Here is a 19,169-nt window from a genome sequence, read left to right on the forward strand (position 1 = left end):
GTCTGTCACTTGATTGTTTCAAAGACTTAAATTAAATGAATTGTTTGTCTACACAATGCAAACCAATCATTCATACTTTTCATACACAGCTTTAAGACTTTAGTCTGTGATATCGAAGTCAACAGGTTTTTAATTAAAATGTGCTTCTTCAAAACGTGTAACATGTTACAGTAAGTGTAATCAAAATCTTCACAGAGAAAATAGAAAGACGTCTATTGCATAGCTGTTCAAGTCAAGCACCTGCACTAACTGGATTTTGTTCTTTACAACTGAAAATATTAAAGCGTTACCATCTGCACCACTGCAATGTGTATTACAAAGTCAAAGCAAGCATCACATTTTTCTAGAAACAAAAAAAAATGACAAGAAATCAGCACAGTGGATAGAGCATGTGCTAACAGCACATTTAAGAAAGCAGCTTACAGGGACACAGGTTCGAATCCGGCCTGCGTCACGTCCTGATCCCATTCCACTTATCTCAATGTCCAATAAAGCCAAAAAGATTGGATTGACACAAACTTAAACCCTTCGCAGCAAAAAATAGCTTTTATCATGTGCTAGCCAATGTGTCTTTTCTTTAGAAATTCTGTTCTACCGGGAGCATCGAGAAAGATTTTTCCAAGAACGTAAAACTAACAGGCAGATGAGCCCATTTGCAACTAAAATGCCACATTTAAAAGATTTACACAACCTTTTTACTGTTAAATGAGTAAGGGAATCAGCATGTTACAAATAAAGTGCTTTGCATGTTGTGCATCAACCAAAGAGCACAAACATGTTAACACTTTTAATGTGTGCTTATTCTGCTAGCATACATAATACAAATTAAAATGACAATTTTCAGAACACAGAGTTTCTAAAATAAATCACTGCTAAACATTTTCTTGTAAACAAGACATGCCAGGATTATAAATGATTCAATTGAACACAAATTGTATTTTTAACCTATTACAAAAAAGATTTAAATGCTTGTTGTTTTTTAATGTGTTCTATTAAAATTACATTTTAGCTGTAAGCCATTTGACTTTTACAAATATGTGCAGCTTTAAACCATTGCTTGCTCACAAGGCACAGGTGAAAAATGTTTCCTTCGTGTTTCAATGGGTCATCCAGATAAAAAAAGTAATTTGTCGGTATTAAAGCCATCTTACTCAAGTGTGGGTTTATTGTGTATGTTCACAGAACAGAAGTTTGATAACTTCTATGTTGGATGCCTGATATGTTCAGTCACCAAACCAGAAATCAGTTCCTGAATCAGATTGCCCATCAGAAAAATACACAAAGTTCAGTACTTAGAAGTAGTGACAGTCCTGTTAACTAGTGTGCTTTTTATCACTCAGTAGATCATAAATACCACGGTAAAGATTGGGCTAATTTTCTGGGTGATCACTGTTTTTAAAACAACAAGAACACTGTCTGTTTACAAACTGTCAAGTAAGTAAACTTGAACAAGGGCATAAAATTCAGGTTGATGATGTCACATATATAAGATCATTATTTCTAAATATCTATCTACACTGCAGTAGTGTCTTCCTTGGGTTTGGCGCAGGGTATGACTGGTATGGGACGGCGTCTACGTTTTGGTGCTTTGGGGGTCTGCCCGTTTAGAATACCCTTAGCCAACCCCTCCATATCTTCCAAGCCAATATTAATAGCTTCTGCCAGTTCCTTTCTAGTCACAGACACAAACTTTGGGTCCTCAGCCAATAAATCTAGTCCACCATGTCTCAGTGCCTGTGGAATGATAGAAAACACAAGTAGTACTTTAATTTTGCCCGAGAAAGCGGTAAATTTAGGAAAGTTGAAATAGTGGAGACAGCTGTAGCCTGGTGCAGTTTACCTGCTGAATGAGTTTGTTGGAGGCTGGTGAGTCTTCTCTTGTTGCTCTCAGGTTCTCTGAAGTGCCATATGATGGATTATAGGGGAACTTATATGATAAACAAACAACAAAGTTAGAAAGGATGCAAAAATTGCAGTCAAGCTGCTACCTGTAATTTGAACCTACCAAATAAACAAAACTTTTTAACCTAATACATAAAAATGTGGTTATAATAATTTATAAGTTGAGCTTTCTGGTACAATTTCAGAGGAAATGTAAGTTTGATTGTTGGTAATTATGTAAAGTAACTAAAGGCTGTCAAATAATTAATGTTTGTGTTTACATGATATATGTCGATGTACTATGCATATTCATTTTGTATTTATAAACACGTACACATACATGCATATATTTACGAAAAAAATAAAAACCATACCTGTGGTTCCGTATCTGTTCTCACAGTAAACCCTGACAGCATCCTGTCATCAGCACCTGAAGCTCCGCCCCCATACAAACTGGAGTGTCCTATTGGTAAACATTTGATTTCTGTTAGAAATGTTTTTTTTACCAAACCTATTCAATTTAAAGAGAATACTGTGAACAGAATGAATGTCAATTAATTTGCATAAAGTGAGGTAAAAACACACTTACTTGTATCCTGAGACTCGCTCTCAAATGTAATCCTAGATGAGATGCTAAAAACATAATCAAATAAGCATCATAAACCTTCATTTCAAATATGAATTTTCCATCATCATATACTTACTCATCAATGAAGTTGGCATTGTTGTTGTTGCTTGTTGTTTTGATGTTATCAGGAAAGAACACGGTGTTAGGAAGGAAGACAGAGTCAGGGGGGGACTCGATGTCCTCCAGATGGGTCTCTGCAAACTGAAGGGGTCTCTGGCTAGTCACCTGAGTGGATAAAGGGCTGTTGGGCTCAGAGGCGAAGGGGTCCGCATTAACTCCAAACAGACTTCCTGTCCGCTGCATGAATGGAGACACATAGGCTGTAAGTCCACAAATACATGATAATCAAACAATGACCAATCAGTTTGTCTGGAACTGCACACCCTGTAGATGCCCTCCTCTCCAGCCTCCATTGCACGCTCGATCTCATCTTCTGCGATCATGTCACATGAGATGGCCCTGTGCAATTCAGGTGCTGCTTCCTCCTCGATGCTGCGCAGACCTGCCTGCAATGCCAAAAAGATCACGCAGATGTGAGAAAATATTGTACACAGGAAAAAAATGCATTTGCAGGTTTTTCTCATCTGGTGTACCTGAATCTCAGCCGCATTCTTTTTGGTTGGCCGGTAACCGTAGTATTCCTCCTGTCGCTGCATGAACTTGCGGAAGTGTTCTTGAAGCAGGAAGGTGGCGTAGAACTTTCCTACGGTGACCTCATCCTCTACAGCCAATCAAATCACAGCTTATTCAGATGCAATGTAGCTCAAAGCATACTTGAACAACGCACAAGAACAAGAAAACTAAATGCACCGGTTCGTCCAACAGTGTCATAGCTATCTCACCTCCAATAGGAGGAATGACCTGGTCCAACAACTTCATACTGGTCCGTTTCCAAATCTTCTTAATAATGGCTCTCAGCTCCTCATTGGCCTGCTCGAAGTTTCCTAACAAAGCCAACACAAGTGTGTAAATACACAGTGTGCTGCAAAAACGTACTGTCCATAAATAATTAAATACCTTCAGTTTTGATCTTGAGAGCAGTTCTGACCAATGCAAAGAGAGTGGCGTTGAAGGTCACTGTTCCGTCACTGTTTAGTGGCATGTTCATTGAAATCAGTCTCTGTGGTTGAAGATTCACAAACAAACATCTAAAATCCACACTAGAATACAAAGCAAATTGTCTTTATGGCGAAGAAGTCCTATCATCTGTCTTACCTTACACGCTGAACGGTGAGGACAAAATTTACCAAAGCCCAACGGTGGCTGAAGCCTCCGCAGAAGGGTAACCACATCCAGATGTTTGATTCGTCCCCTTTATAAAAGACAGAATGTACCTTATTATTTTTTGCCGTAAAACATACAATGTGGATACTCTGTATGAGACATTGGGTCCGTTTCATAACTTACGTCGCTTCAGGGTCATACTCGGCCCAGATCTTCTTGAATTCATCCAGGTGATGCGGGCCGAGGATCGACCAATCATGCGTGAGGTAGTCAAAGTTGTCCATAATGACGGCCACAAATAAATTGATAATCTGGAGGGAGGAAAGTATTACATTTTCCATTGCAATAAAATACTTGCATTTAGCATGTTTGAGAAATGAAAGCTTACCAAAAACGCACACAGCATGTAAAAGCTGAGGAAGTAGAAAACGGAAATGCTGGAGCCGCAGGTGTATTCCTCTCCAGGACCAAAGTCTGATTTGGCATCACAGAGTTTTCCATACATACAGGCCACCATGATCTTATGCCATCTCTCTCCAGTGGCAACACTGTCAACCCGAACATTTATCATTGACTATTACTGAACTGATAATATAGTTTTTCATATACTGTATGGTTTTTGAGACTTTATACATAGCTCAAATTGTATAAAAAGATTTTGGAGAACAATGACTAGCATGTAATTTCACATAATAATTTAAGATAATTGTACACATTTACTCTCCCGATTGTTTCTTACAGTAAATGATCAGCTCACCGAAATAATAACAGAACGGCTTGCGGGAATGTCTGGAAATTGTTGTTGCGGTTGATCTCTGAACCGTCGTCCAGTGCAATTTTCCCAAACATCTGCAGAAAGACAGAATTTGAGAAAAGACGAAAACAAGAACTGTAGAAAGTACATGGCATTTCAACGACTGACTAAAATCAGCAGAGATTATGCTCACCTGCATCCCAATGACAGCATAGATGAAGAACAACATCACAATGAGGAGACCCACATGAGGCAGTGCCTAAAGAAATCACAAATCAACACAACCTATCATTATTAAACATTAAACAGAGTAAAGCAAAATCACATCTAAAACAAATACTGAAATATATCTTTAAAGGTCCAGTGTGTAACTTTTTGGAGAATCTATTGACATAAATACGATATAATATACATAACTATGTCTTCAGAGGTGTATAAAGAGCTTAAATAATGAAGCATTATGTTTTTATTTCCTTAGAATGAGCGATTTCTATCTAGAAACACCGTGGGTCCCCTTGCATGGAATTCGCCATGTTGTCTCTACAGTAGCCCTAAACGGACAAACTGCTCTATAGAGCGCGTTTTGTAAATACATTATCTCCTTCAGCAAAGAAGCAAAAACGTGACATCTTAGTTCTGTGTCAGCCACCGTAGTGCTTCGCAAAGGAGGTAGGAGTGGTGAAGTGAGCCGTGGGTCACAACCTGACCTCTAGATGCTGCAAAATTTCATACACTGGACCTTTGAAGACTGGAAATCAAACCCATGACTATTTATGCACAAAACACCATTTTCCTGTCTGACCTGGAAGGACTTGATAAAAGTCCAGAGAAGATTCCTGATCCCTTCTGAACGATTGAGCAATTTAATGAGACGCAGCACACGGAACAGACGGAAGAAGGTGATGGTAATTTTAACATTTTCTTCATCCTATAATTAAATAAATGATTTAATAACGCGTAAAATTTTAAACAAGGTATAATGTATTGCAAACAAGGCAGACAGAGAGTTACTTACAGCTATAGCCTGCATTGGATTCACTTCCTAAAACATAAAGAGACTCATTTTTCTTTCATTTTAATCGTTGGTCCAACAGAAGTCATATTTCATTTTGTATTTACTTTACATTAAGAAATACAAAGATCTTTCCATAAATTCATAGCAATATTCCTGTCAAACATTCATGCACAAAATAAATCAATATAAAAATAAAGAAACTCCAAAAACTGCAACCAAGTGTTAGAGACATGCAATATATTTTTCATGACGTTTATACCTAAAACATACCCTTATACAGTAGGATAGTTCACCCCAAAAAATCTGTCATCATTTATTCAACCTCATGTCATTAAAAACCTGTGTGTGGCTCTTTACTCTGTGTAATACAACAGACAATATTTAGAAAAATGTCTCTTTTGTGTGCATACAATGCGTCAATGGGGTCCAATGTTACCAGCGTTCTACAAAATATATTTTGTGTTCTGCAGTAGAAAGAAAGTCATACAGGTCTGGATTGACAAGAGGGTAAATAAATGATGAAATCATTTCCATTTTGGGTGAACTGTCCCTTAATAACAAGAGCCACCACATTGTCTAACAGCAACTAAGCAAACAAATGGCGATTAGGCCACTAAAGTCCAGTCTATGAATCGCTTTTAAACTGTTCTATCTTTTAATATAAGAGATGTGAGTTGTAGTACATTTGTGGTCACAGCAGACTCATGCAGTGTGGACTGATATTTACAGCACAACCGTGAAGACACCACAATCCTCCACTGGATTCCAGCGCAGTCTGAGGAGAACAGAGGACGGTTACATACATCCAGTGAGATGAAGATGAACGTGAAAAATGGCAAATGGGAGACAAACCACAACACCAACATGTATACATAGCATTTCAAGAGGTTATTTACAACAAAAGTGCATCAGATCACTCTGGATTATGTGCAGCGGTGTGTATTAAACAGTTACGTGAATGTGTGAAGAAAATGGGAGACTCGACACGTTCACTAATATGAGTGAAATGAATAATGACCAGCCGCTGGTGAGTGAAATTGGTCGGATGATATATACAGTCACTTGGCTGGAGTTGGTGTACCTCATGCCTCATATTGTTGTTATTGAATGCCTGATGCCCTCTTTGCTTCATGTATCGCTATATACACGTTTAGATTGTTGGTCACCATTCGGAACGCTTGTGTTTGGTAAGGGCATTCAAAGAGTATACTTCTGGTGTAACTGTGGCTTTGCGGACAAATTATTTATCGTCATACTCACGTCAAGTTCACTGAGGACCACGTCAACGATACTGCCAATCACAATGACAAAGTCAAACACATTCCAGGGGTCTCCAAAGTATCCCTGAAATAGACCAACAGTACCATATAATAATGGTTGAAGCAATGTTGACTACTGGTTTCATACTGAGTGAAGCAGAATTACCTTTGCTTTGAATGCAATGAGTTTGACGAACATCTCGGCAGTGAAGAGGACGGTGAAGATGAGATTGAGAGTGTCTGAGAGTTTGGTAATATAATCGGGCTGGTCGCAATGCTGAATCACAGAGAATATAACGAAACAGTAAAAAAACAACCATTGTTGTATTAAACACAATTAATAATGTTAAATGCTTACCTGCATTCCGAGACACAATGTGTTGAGCATGATGAGAAAGAACATGAGATACTCAAAGTAACAGGAGGTTACGAAGTACCAGACACAATACTGGTGTGGATTTTTTGGGATGTAGCACTTGAGGGGTCTCGCCTTTAGTGCATACTGCACACACTGACGCTGTTGAAGGGTAAGAGACACAAAACAAACATGAAATTGCAGAGATACAGGATGCACAGGTAGTTTTGTTGCCTGCAATATTAAATGGGTGGTCCTGGTCCGTGAGCCATAGTAGGTGCATGGCTGTACATCAAGGGGTCTAATAATTATTGCTTGATTTCAATCTAACTGTTAGGATGAAAAATAAATACCTTATTTTTTTAAGTGTAGTAAATTAAAATAGATAAAATGAATACTGCAATCAGAATCTTCTGATATTAAATCCCATCTGTCTTTAGCTGGTTACCTGGTTCTTGTCAAGCTCACAGTCTTTATACTCCTGCTCTCCTTGCTCTTGGAAAGTGACGATGACAAAACCAACAAAGATGTTCATCATGAAGAAGGCAATGATGATGATGTAGATGATGAAGAAAATGGAGATGCCCACTCGATTGTTGTACACGGGACCCGAGTCCACTGCATCTGAGTCTACGGCTGTATACAGAAGCCTGTTGTAGAAGTCAGTAAATGAAAAAGATTTATACTAGAAATTTGCTTTCCATTAGACTTCTCAGAATGAAACTTCTAACAAAAGACTTTCACTACGCTGATTCTCAATTTTTGAAACCAAAGATCTAAGCTGTACGTGTCAATAGTTTTTTCCAAAGACTCACTCTGGCCAGCCCTCAAACGTGGATATGGTGAAGAGAGCCAGCATGCCGTTCAGCACGTTGTCAAAGTTGAATTTGCTGTTGACCCACTGTCTATGATCCACCTCCATGTCATGAAGAGAGCTCTGCACATGCTTTATAAATGTTCCTCTGAGAACAACCAAGAATTTCTCATCAGCACAAAGCAACTTCATGAGTAGAAAAAGGTTTTCAAGAAAATGAAATACTCACTGACACTCCATTTCTGTCTTCATCAAGGGATCCGTACATGAGTATAACTTGCCCTGCAGAGATAAAGTAACACATTCAACAGTACTGCCTACAATTAGAAATAAAAAGGTAACATTGCGTAATTTGTTTTGTATTACCTTGAAGAGCTGAACTCCAATGCAGGCAAACATGAAGTCTAAGAGCATGGTGACCAGGACGATATTACCAATGGTCTTTATGGCCACAAACATACACTGGACAACATGCTGGAAAGTAAAATGTAATTATATTAAGTCTAAGTGGTATTGCTATATACATTTTGATGTTTAGATGGATGTAAACTGATTTCATGTCTAAATAGAAATGGCACAAATCAAAGGAGGGTTAAAAGGACAGTTCACTCAAACATGAAAATTCTGTCATCATTTACTCACCCTCATGTTGTTCCAACCCTATACTCATTTCTTTGTTCTGCTAAACACACATACATTTATACAGGTGTGGAACAATCTGAAGGTGAGTAAATGAAAGAATTTTCATTTTTGGGTGAACTTTCCCTTTGAGATGCTGACCTTCAATCCTTTGGCTCTGTTGATGGCTCTTAAAGGTCTGAGGACCCTCAAAACCCTGAGAATCTTCACCACAGAGATGGTGCTAGACCTGAACATAGAAACAACACGCTTAACCATTCAATTCAGTAAAGATCATAACTAAAGAACACGTGTGGATTTGTCATATAATACGTCACAATAGATAGCACACAAACTCACTCCATTCCCATAGACAAGAGCGAAACACCCACAACGATGAGATCCAGAATATTGAAAGAGTTTCGGCAGAAAGAGCCCGTATGCAGGAAAGCTCCATAAACAGTCATCTAAAAATACAATACAGGTCAGGACCGCATGAAAGGTCAACCACACAAATCTGTACGTTATATACAGTAAAACCAACAGGTGTGTTACCTTCAGTACGATCTCAATGGTGAAGACGGTCGTAAAGACGATGTCGGCATAAGCCAAGACCTGTGAAAATAAATGAACAGATGTTTATGATCAGATATTTAGATGAAATAGTCTCAGCTGTACAGCAGATCTGCGAACAGAGCATGGGCTACCTTGTTTCTAAATGAACGGGGGTCGATGGGGTCTTCAGCGGCCAGAGAGATACTGCTGAGGAGGATGAAGAGAAGAATGATGTTGGTGAAGGTGGTGTGGTTGATGATCCTGTGGCAAAGCTTCCGGAACCTTTTAACAGAAAAACACAGTTTTAGTTTTTAAAAGAATGTTGCAAAAACGTTAAACAATGGTAAAGAAAAACTATGATATTTTGTGCCGTTTTAAAAAGTCGACACATTTTTTTTTGTCTAAATTGGGAGAATGATTTGTGAAAGCAAGTCTTGAAAGCATCGTGGAGGCATCATTTAGAATAGACTGAAAATGACACAAAAGTGTTCAAATGATTTATATCTGATAGTAGAGTAAAATTTTAACAGCATTTTACTGTACAGCTACTTTAATAGGTGTCCGGGCAAACGCAAACATTATTGAATTTCATGGGCAGAAATGATCAAGCAAGAATCCTCACTTATTCTGTGGGCCGAAAAGGTAGAATGAGCTGGCTTCAGGCATGGGCACCACTGTCTCCTTGAGCTGCAGATCGGCCATGGGTCTGGGTCTAGCGCTGCTGGGAATCTCTGGTTCCTCTTCTTCATCATCACCTGAGCAGCAGAGGAAGGTATGAGCAGAATAACAACAGCACTGACTGTTCAAACAAATCACGTGCATATAAAATGTTTTGTTGATTCAGCATTCATTGCATTACTTTATAGCTTTGATCTTGAAGCACAATATAAAAGCTGTTTATGTTGTAATGCTCATTTAATTTTACACGGCTCGAGAAACTAATCCAAACAGGCATCACAGTGGTTGGAAATGTGCTCCATAAATGAGCTTGTAGACGGGAGCTAAGAATAAGTTTTACTTATAATAGAACAGCTTTCTCAGAACTTTCCTTTCCACGTTTAGAGATGTACCGTGCGAACTGAGACAGCGTTTTATGAATTGCTTCAGATAATATTTAAAACCTTGTGCTAGAGTTAATCTTCGAGCCTCACCTGGAAAGTCTGCGGGAGGAAAGGGATCCTTCACTTCATTCACATTTGATTCAAACTCATCTATCTTGAGCTGAGGCACAAAAATAAAGATATTATCACTTTGAAACAATCAAGTTGAGAATTTGTGTTCTGTGCTATGTTTACTTTAGCTGTGGTGGGCATCCCTTCAGCTTTCGACCTGGACTCCATCAGTCTCTTAGCCATCAGAGCCTTCTCCTCCTCACTTTTCTCTGGCATAGATCTGATTTATTAAAGGAGAGAGATTCACCAGGTAATACATAGCCTAATTATAACAAAATTATGAAACATGAGGTATCGTGTCCTGATTCTGCCTCTTGTTTCGTCATTATTTATTGTAAATTATTTCATGCCCTGCACCTGTTGCCCTCTTGATTTGGTTCCCTGTTTAATTCCCTTGTGTTTGCTGTCCTGTGTTGCCTTGCCTGATGTGTGTGCGCTCATAGCACCTTAACTTGGATTAACTTGCCATTGGTCTGGATGTCTATTGCATTTCAAGTTGTGTCATAAGTTTTAAGTTGTTTGAGTCATAGTGATTCCTTGTTTTTATTTGCCCCCTTTCGAGAAGCATTTGTTTTCAAAGCATTTGTTGTTTTGTCTAGTTTTCGTTTTACCCTATCATGGGCTTTGTTTTGACTGTATTATTAAAGTTTGTCACTCGTCCCTGCTGTCTTGCATTTGGGTTTTTTCCCCGTACCGTGGGGGGAAAGTATCACCTCATGAGCTTTCTTCTTGCTTTCTCATCTGCTTTTTCTCTCTGTGCTTCTGTCAAACTCTCAGCTTCAGCCAGATTGTCCACAGCGATGGCCAAGAACACATTTAAAAGAACGACTGATCAACAAGCTAGTTAAGGAAATAAAACCTCCTTCACTATAAAAAATAATTATTGAACCTGAACAACACAAGATTTTCAAAGGATACAGTTTCCACAGATATAGAGCATTATGAAGTAAATGCTGACAAGAATTCCTGGAGATGAAGGTCCACCATGAGCCATGATTCCATTGAACATGATTGTGTCCCATTCTTCTCCAGTTAAGACCTGAAAACCAAGACCAATTGATGTTAGAGTCACCTAAACTTTAAGTAAAGGTTGCAAAAAAAGAGTTTTATCACAATAGCTGTCAGGGTACCTGAAACACACTGATGAGGGCCTGGGGAAAGTTGTCAAAATTGCTGCGCTGTACCTCTCTGTCGGGGAAGTTGAATTTCCCACCAAAGACCTGCATGCCCAGGAGGGCAAAGATGACAATGAAGAGGAAGAGGAGCAGGAGGAGGGAGGCAATGGATTTGATCGAGTTGAGTAAAGATGCAACCAGGTTACTAAGTGATTTCCAGTACCTAAAGAGAAAAGACACATTTTGTAAATTAATTCAAAAAATTTTGACACACAAGTATGATGATAAGAAACCGAACACATTCATATATGCGTTATATTGTCAAATAAAACTTTGTACTCTTCTTAAAAGGATAGTTCACCCCAAAATTTTAATTCTGTCATCACATACTTACCCACTTGTCATTTCAAACCTGTTTGACTTTCTTTCTTCCTCTGAACACAAATTATTTTAAAGAATGTTTGTAACCAAACAATGGCAGTACCCGTTGACTTGCATTGTTTTTGTATAAAATAGAAGTTTTACTGCCGTAGTACTTTACTGCCGGGTACTGCCGTTGTTTAGTTACCAGCATTCATCTAAAAAAAGATTTTTGAAGTTTTGGGTGAATTATCACTGTAATCAGACTCTTCAGTTCTTTAAGAAGCTGAAATAAGTGACCATACCTTGTGAGCTTAAACAAGCGCAGAAGTCGTATGCATCTCATCACAGAGATGCCCAGTGGTGTCATGATGTTCGATGCAACCAGCAATACCTCAAAAACGCCGATCGTGACCACAAAGCAGTCAAATTGGTTAAAGACTGACATGAAGTAAGATCTCGGTCCAAATGCATACATCTTCATAACCATCTCAAGCGCGAAACAGCCGAGCAAGATTATATTAGCAGTGTCTGCAACCAAAAGACAAACTCTTAAACTTGTTTGTAGTGCAAAACAAAACTAACCACCATTTAAGTACTGAATGGGAATTAGGTGCATTATCAAACAGACCTTGGAAATTTGTTAAGCCTTGAGTCTGCTGGTGATGCTCCGTAGCAATGGTCAAAGTGTTGAGTAACACAACGAAGATTACCCACCAGCCAAAGAATTTAGATTTCACCCAAACATGACACTTCTTTCGTAAAACAACATTCCAGCGACGGGCTAGTCGGCTGTGGATTAAAGAGCGAACATTGGAAACCAATTAAATGCCGCTTTATGCATGATACACAGATTTGTTTAGATTTTTTGGAAGGGGGAAGGATGGCATTACATACTAGTAATAGACCACCCGGTTGAGCCCTTCCATCTGGAATAGGCTGTCTGTCTCTGATCCTGTGTTCCTTCTAGAAAGAAGTGCTGTAAGGTAAATTTAGGAGAAAAGCTTAATATTACACTTTTCACACTCAAGTAAAACTGACAGACAGACAAAGAGACCGACAGCAGGCGCCATTACCCGCCATATCTTCATCCATTTCAGCCTGAGTGATCCATTCCATGTAACCTTTCAGATCCTCATCCATCTGTTGTGTCTCTCGTAGCTTCTGGTACTCTCCTCGGGAACGGGACTTCTCTCTTTCCTTAGTAAACTCTCTAAAACAGAAAGAACACATCTCAGTTAGGACAAACAGCTAATTGTTGCCAAATTCAGTGCAGAGTTGCCTACTCACGTTTGCATCTTTTATGTCGTCCGAATATAAATGACTATGTACCATATTTATTGTAAATAGTACAAAAGCTTAAAAACATTGAAATATATACAATACCCGCTCAGAACTCCAAGAACCAGATTGAGAATGAAAAAGGATCCCAGCATAATTAGAGTCAAAAAGAAGATCCAAGGCCAGTCATTTCCCAGAGCGTCATTGACCTGAAAAACCAACTCATCCATTTAAATGCACGACAAAAATGAATAAATAGATGTATTTTTGGAGTATTATAAATGTCTTGTCTGTCTTGTTTTCAGTCTATTTACAATTAGGTATATAGTCATATCATGATCACTGACAAATATTCATTGGAGCACCATCATGTCCATAAGCAATTACCCAGTAGAGCACTTCAGTCCAGCTTTCCGTTGTGATACATTGAAATACTGTGAGCATGGCAAAGCCAAAGTTGTCAAAGTGAGTAATTCCAAAGTTAGGACCAGGCCAACCTGCCCGACATTCAGTGCCATTGATGGTACAGCGACGCCCGTGTCCGGCCTGAGCGCAGGGTGAAGGTTTCTCATTCTCTCTGATAGCGATGATATCTGGAACATGTTTCCTCGCATTAATGTTTCAGCATATAAAAATAAAAATGTATAAGGTAGTAGTTTTTAATCTGCATTTATTAGATGAGGTTTCAAGATTTATTAAACTCACTAGTGCCCTGATAGTAACACGTCTTGTGCATTTTACACTTGAACAGCTCCAGGCCCATAATGGCATAAATGGTGACCATGAAGAAGACCAGCAGCGCAATATGGAAGAGAGGCAATGTGGATTTCATGATAGAGCTCATCACCACCTGCAGGCCTGAACGACAAGAAGTATGGGTTCAAAATCCAACTGATCAGATGATTTTATCCATTGTCTATTTGATATAGACGATATCAATAACATTGATTATGTATGCTCTTCAAAATCATGTATTTACACTGAAAAAACTTTTAAGTATTTTTAAAAGGTTCTTACTGGGAACTCCTGAGACGAGGCGCAACGGTCTCAACACTCGGAACGCCCTGAGTGCCTTCATGTCAAAACCTCCACCCTTTTCTTTAGGAACTCCTCCTATTGAGTTAATGGTGTCCACAACTAGTGTGAACAGTCTGTGGAAGCAGATTAACTGTTATTTGGGAGCATAAAACAACAAAAAAATAGACTGATTCTTTATGAGATTCTGTGACATTTCTTACGCTCCACAGATGACCCAAAGTGATGCACATTTGAAACAACTGAGATATTTAAATACTACTGGACTTCCCAAATCTCCTCTTACCCCATGAACACAATGACAAAGTCTAGTATGTTCCAACAATTTCGTAAATAGGCTCCTTCATGAAACAAAAGCCCATAGGCTATTATCTTCAGAAAGCACTCCAAAGTGAAAATGACCAGAAATATGTACTCCAGACTCTCCTGCAATAACAGAGAAAACAACAACAAAAAGAAAGCAATGTTACATAAGAGATTAATGCCATGTAAAATATTATCATTAATGTCTATATGAAGAGTCTCGAATAACTCTGATCCCCAAATAGCTCTGTTTTTATTCATTTTCATGAATCATGTTTATTATTATGTTATCATGTTTTCTTTGTGTTTTCTTTTGTTAGTAAGCTGTGTATATTTTGAGTGATTATTACATAATCAAAACAACCCAACTACAGTTTGATTGATTTTGCTTGGAATGCACAAAAATGATCTGTTATCTGTTTTTGCAAATGAACTCTTCATACAACATATTAATCCCATATTTTACAATTTTCTAATTTCACATTGCATACATATTTAAGGTAGTTTCAGAATTCCAGGATCCCTATTGGATTAAAGCATCTGCCAAATGGATAAATGTTAATGTTATGTATATTTCACATGTTGCCATTTTGGTTGATATCAGCGTTTAGTCACTTTCCAAAGAAATAGTACAGAATGTATTATCTTGAAATAACTGTTTACATCCCAGAAAGGGTTTCAGTTCAGTTCAGCAGTACTCCAAGAATGTACACATACGCAAAACAATCTTAGCGCCACACAAATCTCAAGGCATAATTTCAGGCCAAGTCAAACAACTGTTCCCGGATCTGTTGTGAGAGTCTAATGTGTGTGTTTGCCAAGCTTGCATTGATTAATTTGTGCTTCTTATTCTACAGTAGAGGTCTTTGACCTAATTTTGACCACGTCTTCTGAGATCAACTCTCAGCTCCTGTTTCATGACTTAGTATCTTAGGAATGGACGGCCCACCAGCACAAGTCACTGTAACCCCAGGGAGGAGCAATGGGGAGTAAATACATAAGCTGGGCTCTGATTTTCTTGCCATTTGAAATGTAATGACACCCACAATATGACTGCAAACACTAGTGGAAAGAGTGTGTGACCTAGATACCACCAATAAAGCTTGAGTCATGTTTGTGTAATACAGTAGATTTTTCATTTCTTTTAGATTCTGATACAACCAAGGTATTACAAATGGAGGGACACAGATCGGCCATATTAAATCATGAAAAGCAATTTAGAAACCTAGAAACAAAGTTCTGTGTTGCAACACAGAGTAAATCATGCCATGTGCAAGTATGCTGGACAGTTGATGTGAGACAACACAGTTATTTCAATAGAATGTCAATTAAACAATCATTTCAGATGCGTCACGAAAGATCCCCTTCTGACAGCTGAGTGTATCTTTAAACCCTACACTCATACCTTTGGATCTCAGAGATGCATCTAAACCTGCCTGCGCTGCAACTCACAATGTCTAAATATACATTGCAAAACCAGCTACAAAAGTGACTTGCATTGAATCATTTTTATTGTTATAAAAAAGTACACAAAAATAAAGTATATTATTGAGAGATGCACCGATACTAGATTTCCCCACCGATACGGTTACTTGGAGTGATATCTGGGGATACCGATATTAAAGATTACATCAATATTTCTTAACTTTCTGAATGTTATCAATTCTTATAATGACTATTTTTATTGAACATCAAACTGGTGATGTTTCTTAACATTTTTATATACAGAGCACAATTCATTGCATTTTCCTGTCCTCTTTTGATTGACAGTATATACTGTATCCGCCATTGGCCAGTGCATCTCTAATATTAATCCACAGCAGTCTTTTTTCTAAAAATCCAGAGAAAACTCCAACGGGGCAAAACTGAAAGCACACACGTACAGTTTCAGTTTCAAGTGATATGCACCTCCTTCATAGCTCAAGAGAGCCAAAGACCTGAGCAGGCAAAATGCTTACCAAAAACGTATCTTGTATACGTTTACTTTCTCAGGTTCTCTGGAAACAGACCAGGTGGTGTGTCTAAGACATTTCTATCCGTTTAATTTGAGTTAATCTAGTTTTTTAAAGGCATTCTCAAGGTCTCAAGCTTTCGAAATGGGTAGTCACTATACGAGAATCTCCTTCTGGGGTTCATTCCTGGAAGGGGATTCATCCTCACTACAGATGATTTTAAAGCAGCCCTGCAACGGTGTTTCATGTATTCTGACTTATTTACAATGTTAAACATGAAAATCGTTACGTAACAACTTTTCGTAGTCCCTTATTGGACAATTCTGCTGGAAAAACAAGTCACTTCACTTGCCTGCAGGAGAGAGAGCGAGAACTAGGTTCATGAAGTTCAGCTGTGTTTCTCTGTTCACTGCATTTGGGTGATGAATGTTATCTAAACGTTGGATATAACGCTGGATTTGGAGATCGCTTGAAATTGATAGATGGGGCGGCGTTCCCAGACCTAAACAATGCCGAACATGAACCCCACACAGTAAGTGAAACTGTCTGTGTTTTGCTGGCAATGTGTGCGCACGTGCTTTAGTTCCGCCTCTCCAGAAATAGTTGTACAGCTATATCTGTCTTTTATAAATGTGATCAAACTAAAGACTCTACTGATATTGGAAGGGCATGATATTATTCTGTAAGTACTCAAGATTAACATGAGATGTGCAGAAACTGTCTGAGTAGGGCCACTTTAATATAATTATTTTATTATTTCAATCAAATCTATGTGTCAGTTAGTGTGAACTTGCATCTCACCAGTGTTAAATTAGTGTTGTTGGTGTCCTCTTCAGGCATTGGAAGAAACACAGCCAGAGCTATACAGTTGGCAAAGATGGTTAGCAGGATAATGATCTCAAAAGGTCTGGAGGAAGCTGATCAGGAAAACATTGGGGATATGAGGGACATGAGTCGAACCACGTCATCATGAACCACGTCATTATTAATCTAATTCAGGGGCCCTTCAATTCATCAGTTATCTCTAAATCAGGCCCAATAGCTGTCCTATACATCCAGCCTGCAATTATTATTAAATGCCGTGTGCATTTCCACCACTAGGGGCCTAATGTAGAATTTCCCTGCCAACTCAGCATCATGTCCACTAGTGATTCCAGACAACAGCTGTGCACACCCAGAATATTTTTCAACTGTTTAAATAGACTTATGCACAACAGAGTCCAAAATTACACCTCTTATTTGACTATTTTACACAAAGTTCTCTTCTGAATTCTTCCACTTTTTGAACTACGCAGTAACTGAAAGTCTACTCTAAATGTCCGTTTTGTGTCAGGATGACCTCAAAGAGGGAAATTAACAAACTGTTTCCAACGTTTACTGAAATGCTACATTCTTTTGTATTTGGATATCTAGATTCTTGTGATTATGTAAAATCACATGAAAAACAGCATTCACAGACATAAGTCTTTGTGTATTTAATCATATTTCCAGAGAAAGTCCTTTAATTCTGTTTGGTAAGAAAAAAACCTCCAGATGTACAACACACAACAATGTTGAACTCCAAAAGCTGTCCATTACCCAGTTGGACAATTAGCACTGAGATAAATTCTTATTTGTCATTTTTTGCCATTTGACTGTAAATAATATGAGGACCATCCCCTTATCAGCATCCCTGTGAATACCTGAGCCAACTGTTTGTCTGTGGTGAGCTTCACACATAACAAAAGCTTAACACCATAATTCAACTGGCAACGGCGAGCTATGATGGGGGTTAAATCAAACAAATGTGTCTGTTTTACTTGTTCCGTCTGATGGTGCACAATATCTACCCAATGTCATGGGTCGTATATCTCACTTTTAAAGGCATACTTCACCCAAAAAAAAAAATTCTGTCACAATCTACTCACTCTCGAGTTGTTCCAAATCTGTACACATTTCTTTGTTCTGATGAAAACAGAGAAAGATATTTGGAAGAATGCTTATAACGAAACAGATTTAGCCCCCCATTGACTCAGAGAGTAGGAAAAATTACTTTACCATTTCTTGTCAATTGGGGGCAAAATCTTACTGGTTAAAAGTATTCTTCCAGCTCGAAGGTGAGTAAATGATGATAGAATTTTCATTATTGGGTGAAATATCCCTTTACCTCAAATAGCAGAGTAAAGGAAAGATAATAGCCATGGTTGTGAGCTTTTTCTGGCGTGCATGCTAGATCTCACCAGGGGACGGATGCCTTTCTGTAACATTCTCAATAGTACTTCTCATATCCCATTTACACTTTAAACATCAAACCACAGTTCAAAGCTTTGCCACTAAAGTGAGATTGAAGGATACTTCCATTCCACAATTTTCATACAGGTCTTGCGGAAAGGGTTTTTGAGCGTGAAGAAGAACAGAGAACGTGGAGGTCGAGGGTTTCCTCCAGTGGCCTGCAGTTTCTTCAGCTTCTCTCTCTGCTTTCTCTTTAGTTCTTCCTCATTCATGATGAACGAGGCCAAAGCTGCTGTCCCACCACCACCACTGCCCGACTCCATGTTGAATCTTCTCAAATCTCCACAAAACGCAAAAGAAACTCCCTTTTTTCACCGTATCGCAAAATCTGATGTAAGATTCCAGGTTTAGCAGGTCCTTGGTCTCTTTAAGTCCAGGGCAGGTATTACTATGGTCCTAAGCCTCACTCCCTCTGTGAGGAAGGCACTTCTTCGCCTTGGCCCCTGCTGCAAAACTACACCAGACAAGGAGACATCAGAGGGGCAGGGAGCATTTAGGCACAGCTGGTCACTTATGAGGGATATATATAGTCAGGCTGTCACTGTCCATTCTTGGGGTGTGGGGGCAGGTGGAGGGG

At 38.8% G+C, this 19,169-nt stretch overlaps 1 protein-coding gene across 1 annotated transcript; it reads right to left on the reverse strand.

Moving 5' to 3' along the window:
* Positions 1-104: 104 nt before the first annotated feature.
* On the reverse strand, positions 105-19,076 carry cacna1sb (calcium channel, voltage-dependent, L type, alpha 1S subunit, b). Its single transcript, XM_079467593.1, has 45 exons — positions 18,656-19,076; positions 17,123-17,228; positions 14,353-14,492; positions 14,049-14,182; positions 13,737-13,889; positions 13,419-13,624; positions 13,137-13,240; positions 12,827-12,963; positions 12,648-12,729; positions 12,382-12,542; positions 12,056-12,281; positions 11,406-11,613; positions 11,194-11,314; positions 10,989-11,103; positions 10,399-10,495; positions 10,255-10,324; positions 9,726-9,858; positions 9,256-9,385; positions 9,104-9,163; positions 8,909-9,015; positions 8,711-8,798; positions 8,297-8,404; positions 8,160-8,212; positions 7,932-8,078; positions 7,565-7,766; positions 7,120-7,278; positions 6,928-7,038; positions 6,763-6,846; positions 6,230-6,277; positions 5,503-5,529; positions 5,290-5,415; positions 4,681-4,746; positions 4,491-4,582; positions 4,122-4,281; positions 3,917-4,044; positions 3,725-3,821; positions 3,527-3,629; positions 3,352-3,453; positions 3,103-3,230; positions 2,893-3,015; positions 2,586-2,806; positions 2,471-2,514; positions 2,256-2,344; positions 1,841-1,927; positions 105-1,734 (listed from the first exon to the last, which is right to left on the reverse strand). Exons 1-45 carry the CDS (start codon positions 18,853-18,855, stop codon positions 1,513-1,515), a joined length of 5,505 nt encoding a protein of 1,834 aa, XP_079323719.1. The 5' UTR covers positions 18,856-19,076; the 3' UTR covers positions 105-1,512.
* Between the last annotated feature and the right edge of the window lie 93 nt (positions 19,077-19,169).

The sequence above is a fragment of the Barbatula barbatula genome (assembly GCF_947034865.1).
Source record: "Barbatula barbatula genome assembly, chromosome: 11".
In the NCBI taxonomy this organism is placed as follows: domain Eukaryota; kingdom Metazoa; phylum Chordata; class Actinopteri; order Cypriniformes; family Nemacheilidae; genus Barbatula; species Barbatula barbatula.

Coding starts and splice junctions, on each gene's coding strand:
- cacna1sb (XM_079467593.1), bottom strand. CDS start 18,855: ATGGAGTCGGGCAGTGGTGGTGGTGGGACAGCAGCTTTGGCCTCGTTC. Junction 8,405..8,710: donor ACAGAGCCAAAGGATTGAAG/GTCAGCATCTCA, acceptor TTTACTTTCCAG/CATGTTGTCCAGTGTATGTT. Junction 4,282..4,490: donor GCCGTTCTGTTATTATTTCG/GTGAGCTGATCA, acceptor TCGGGTTGACAG/TGTTGCCACTGGAGAGAGAT.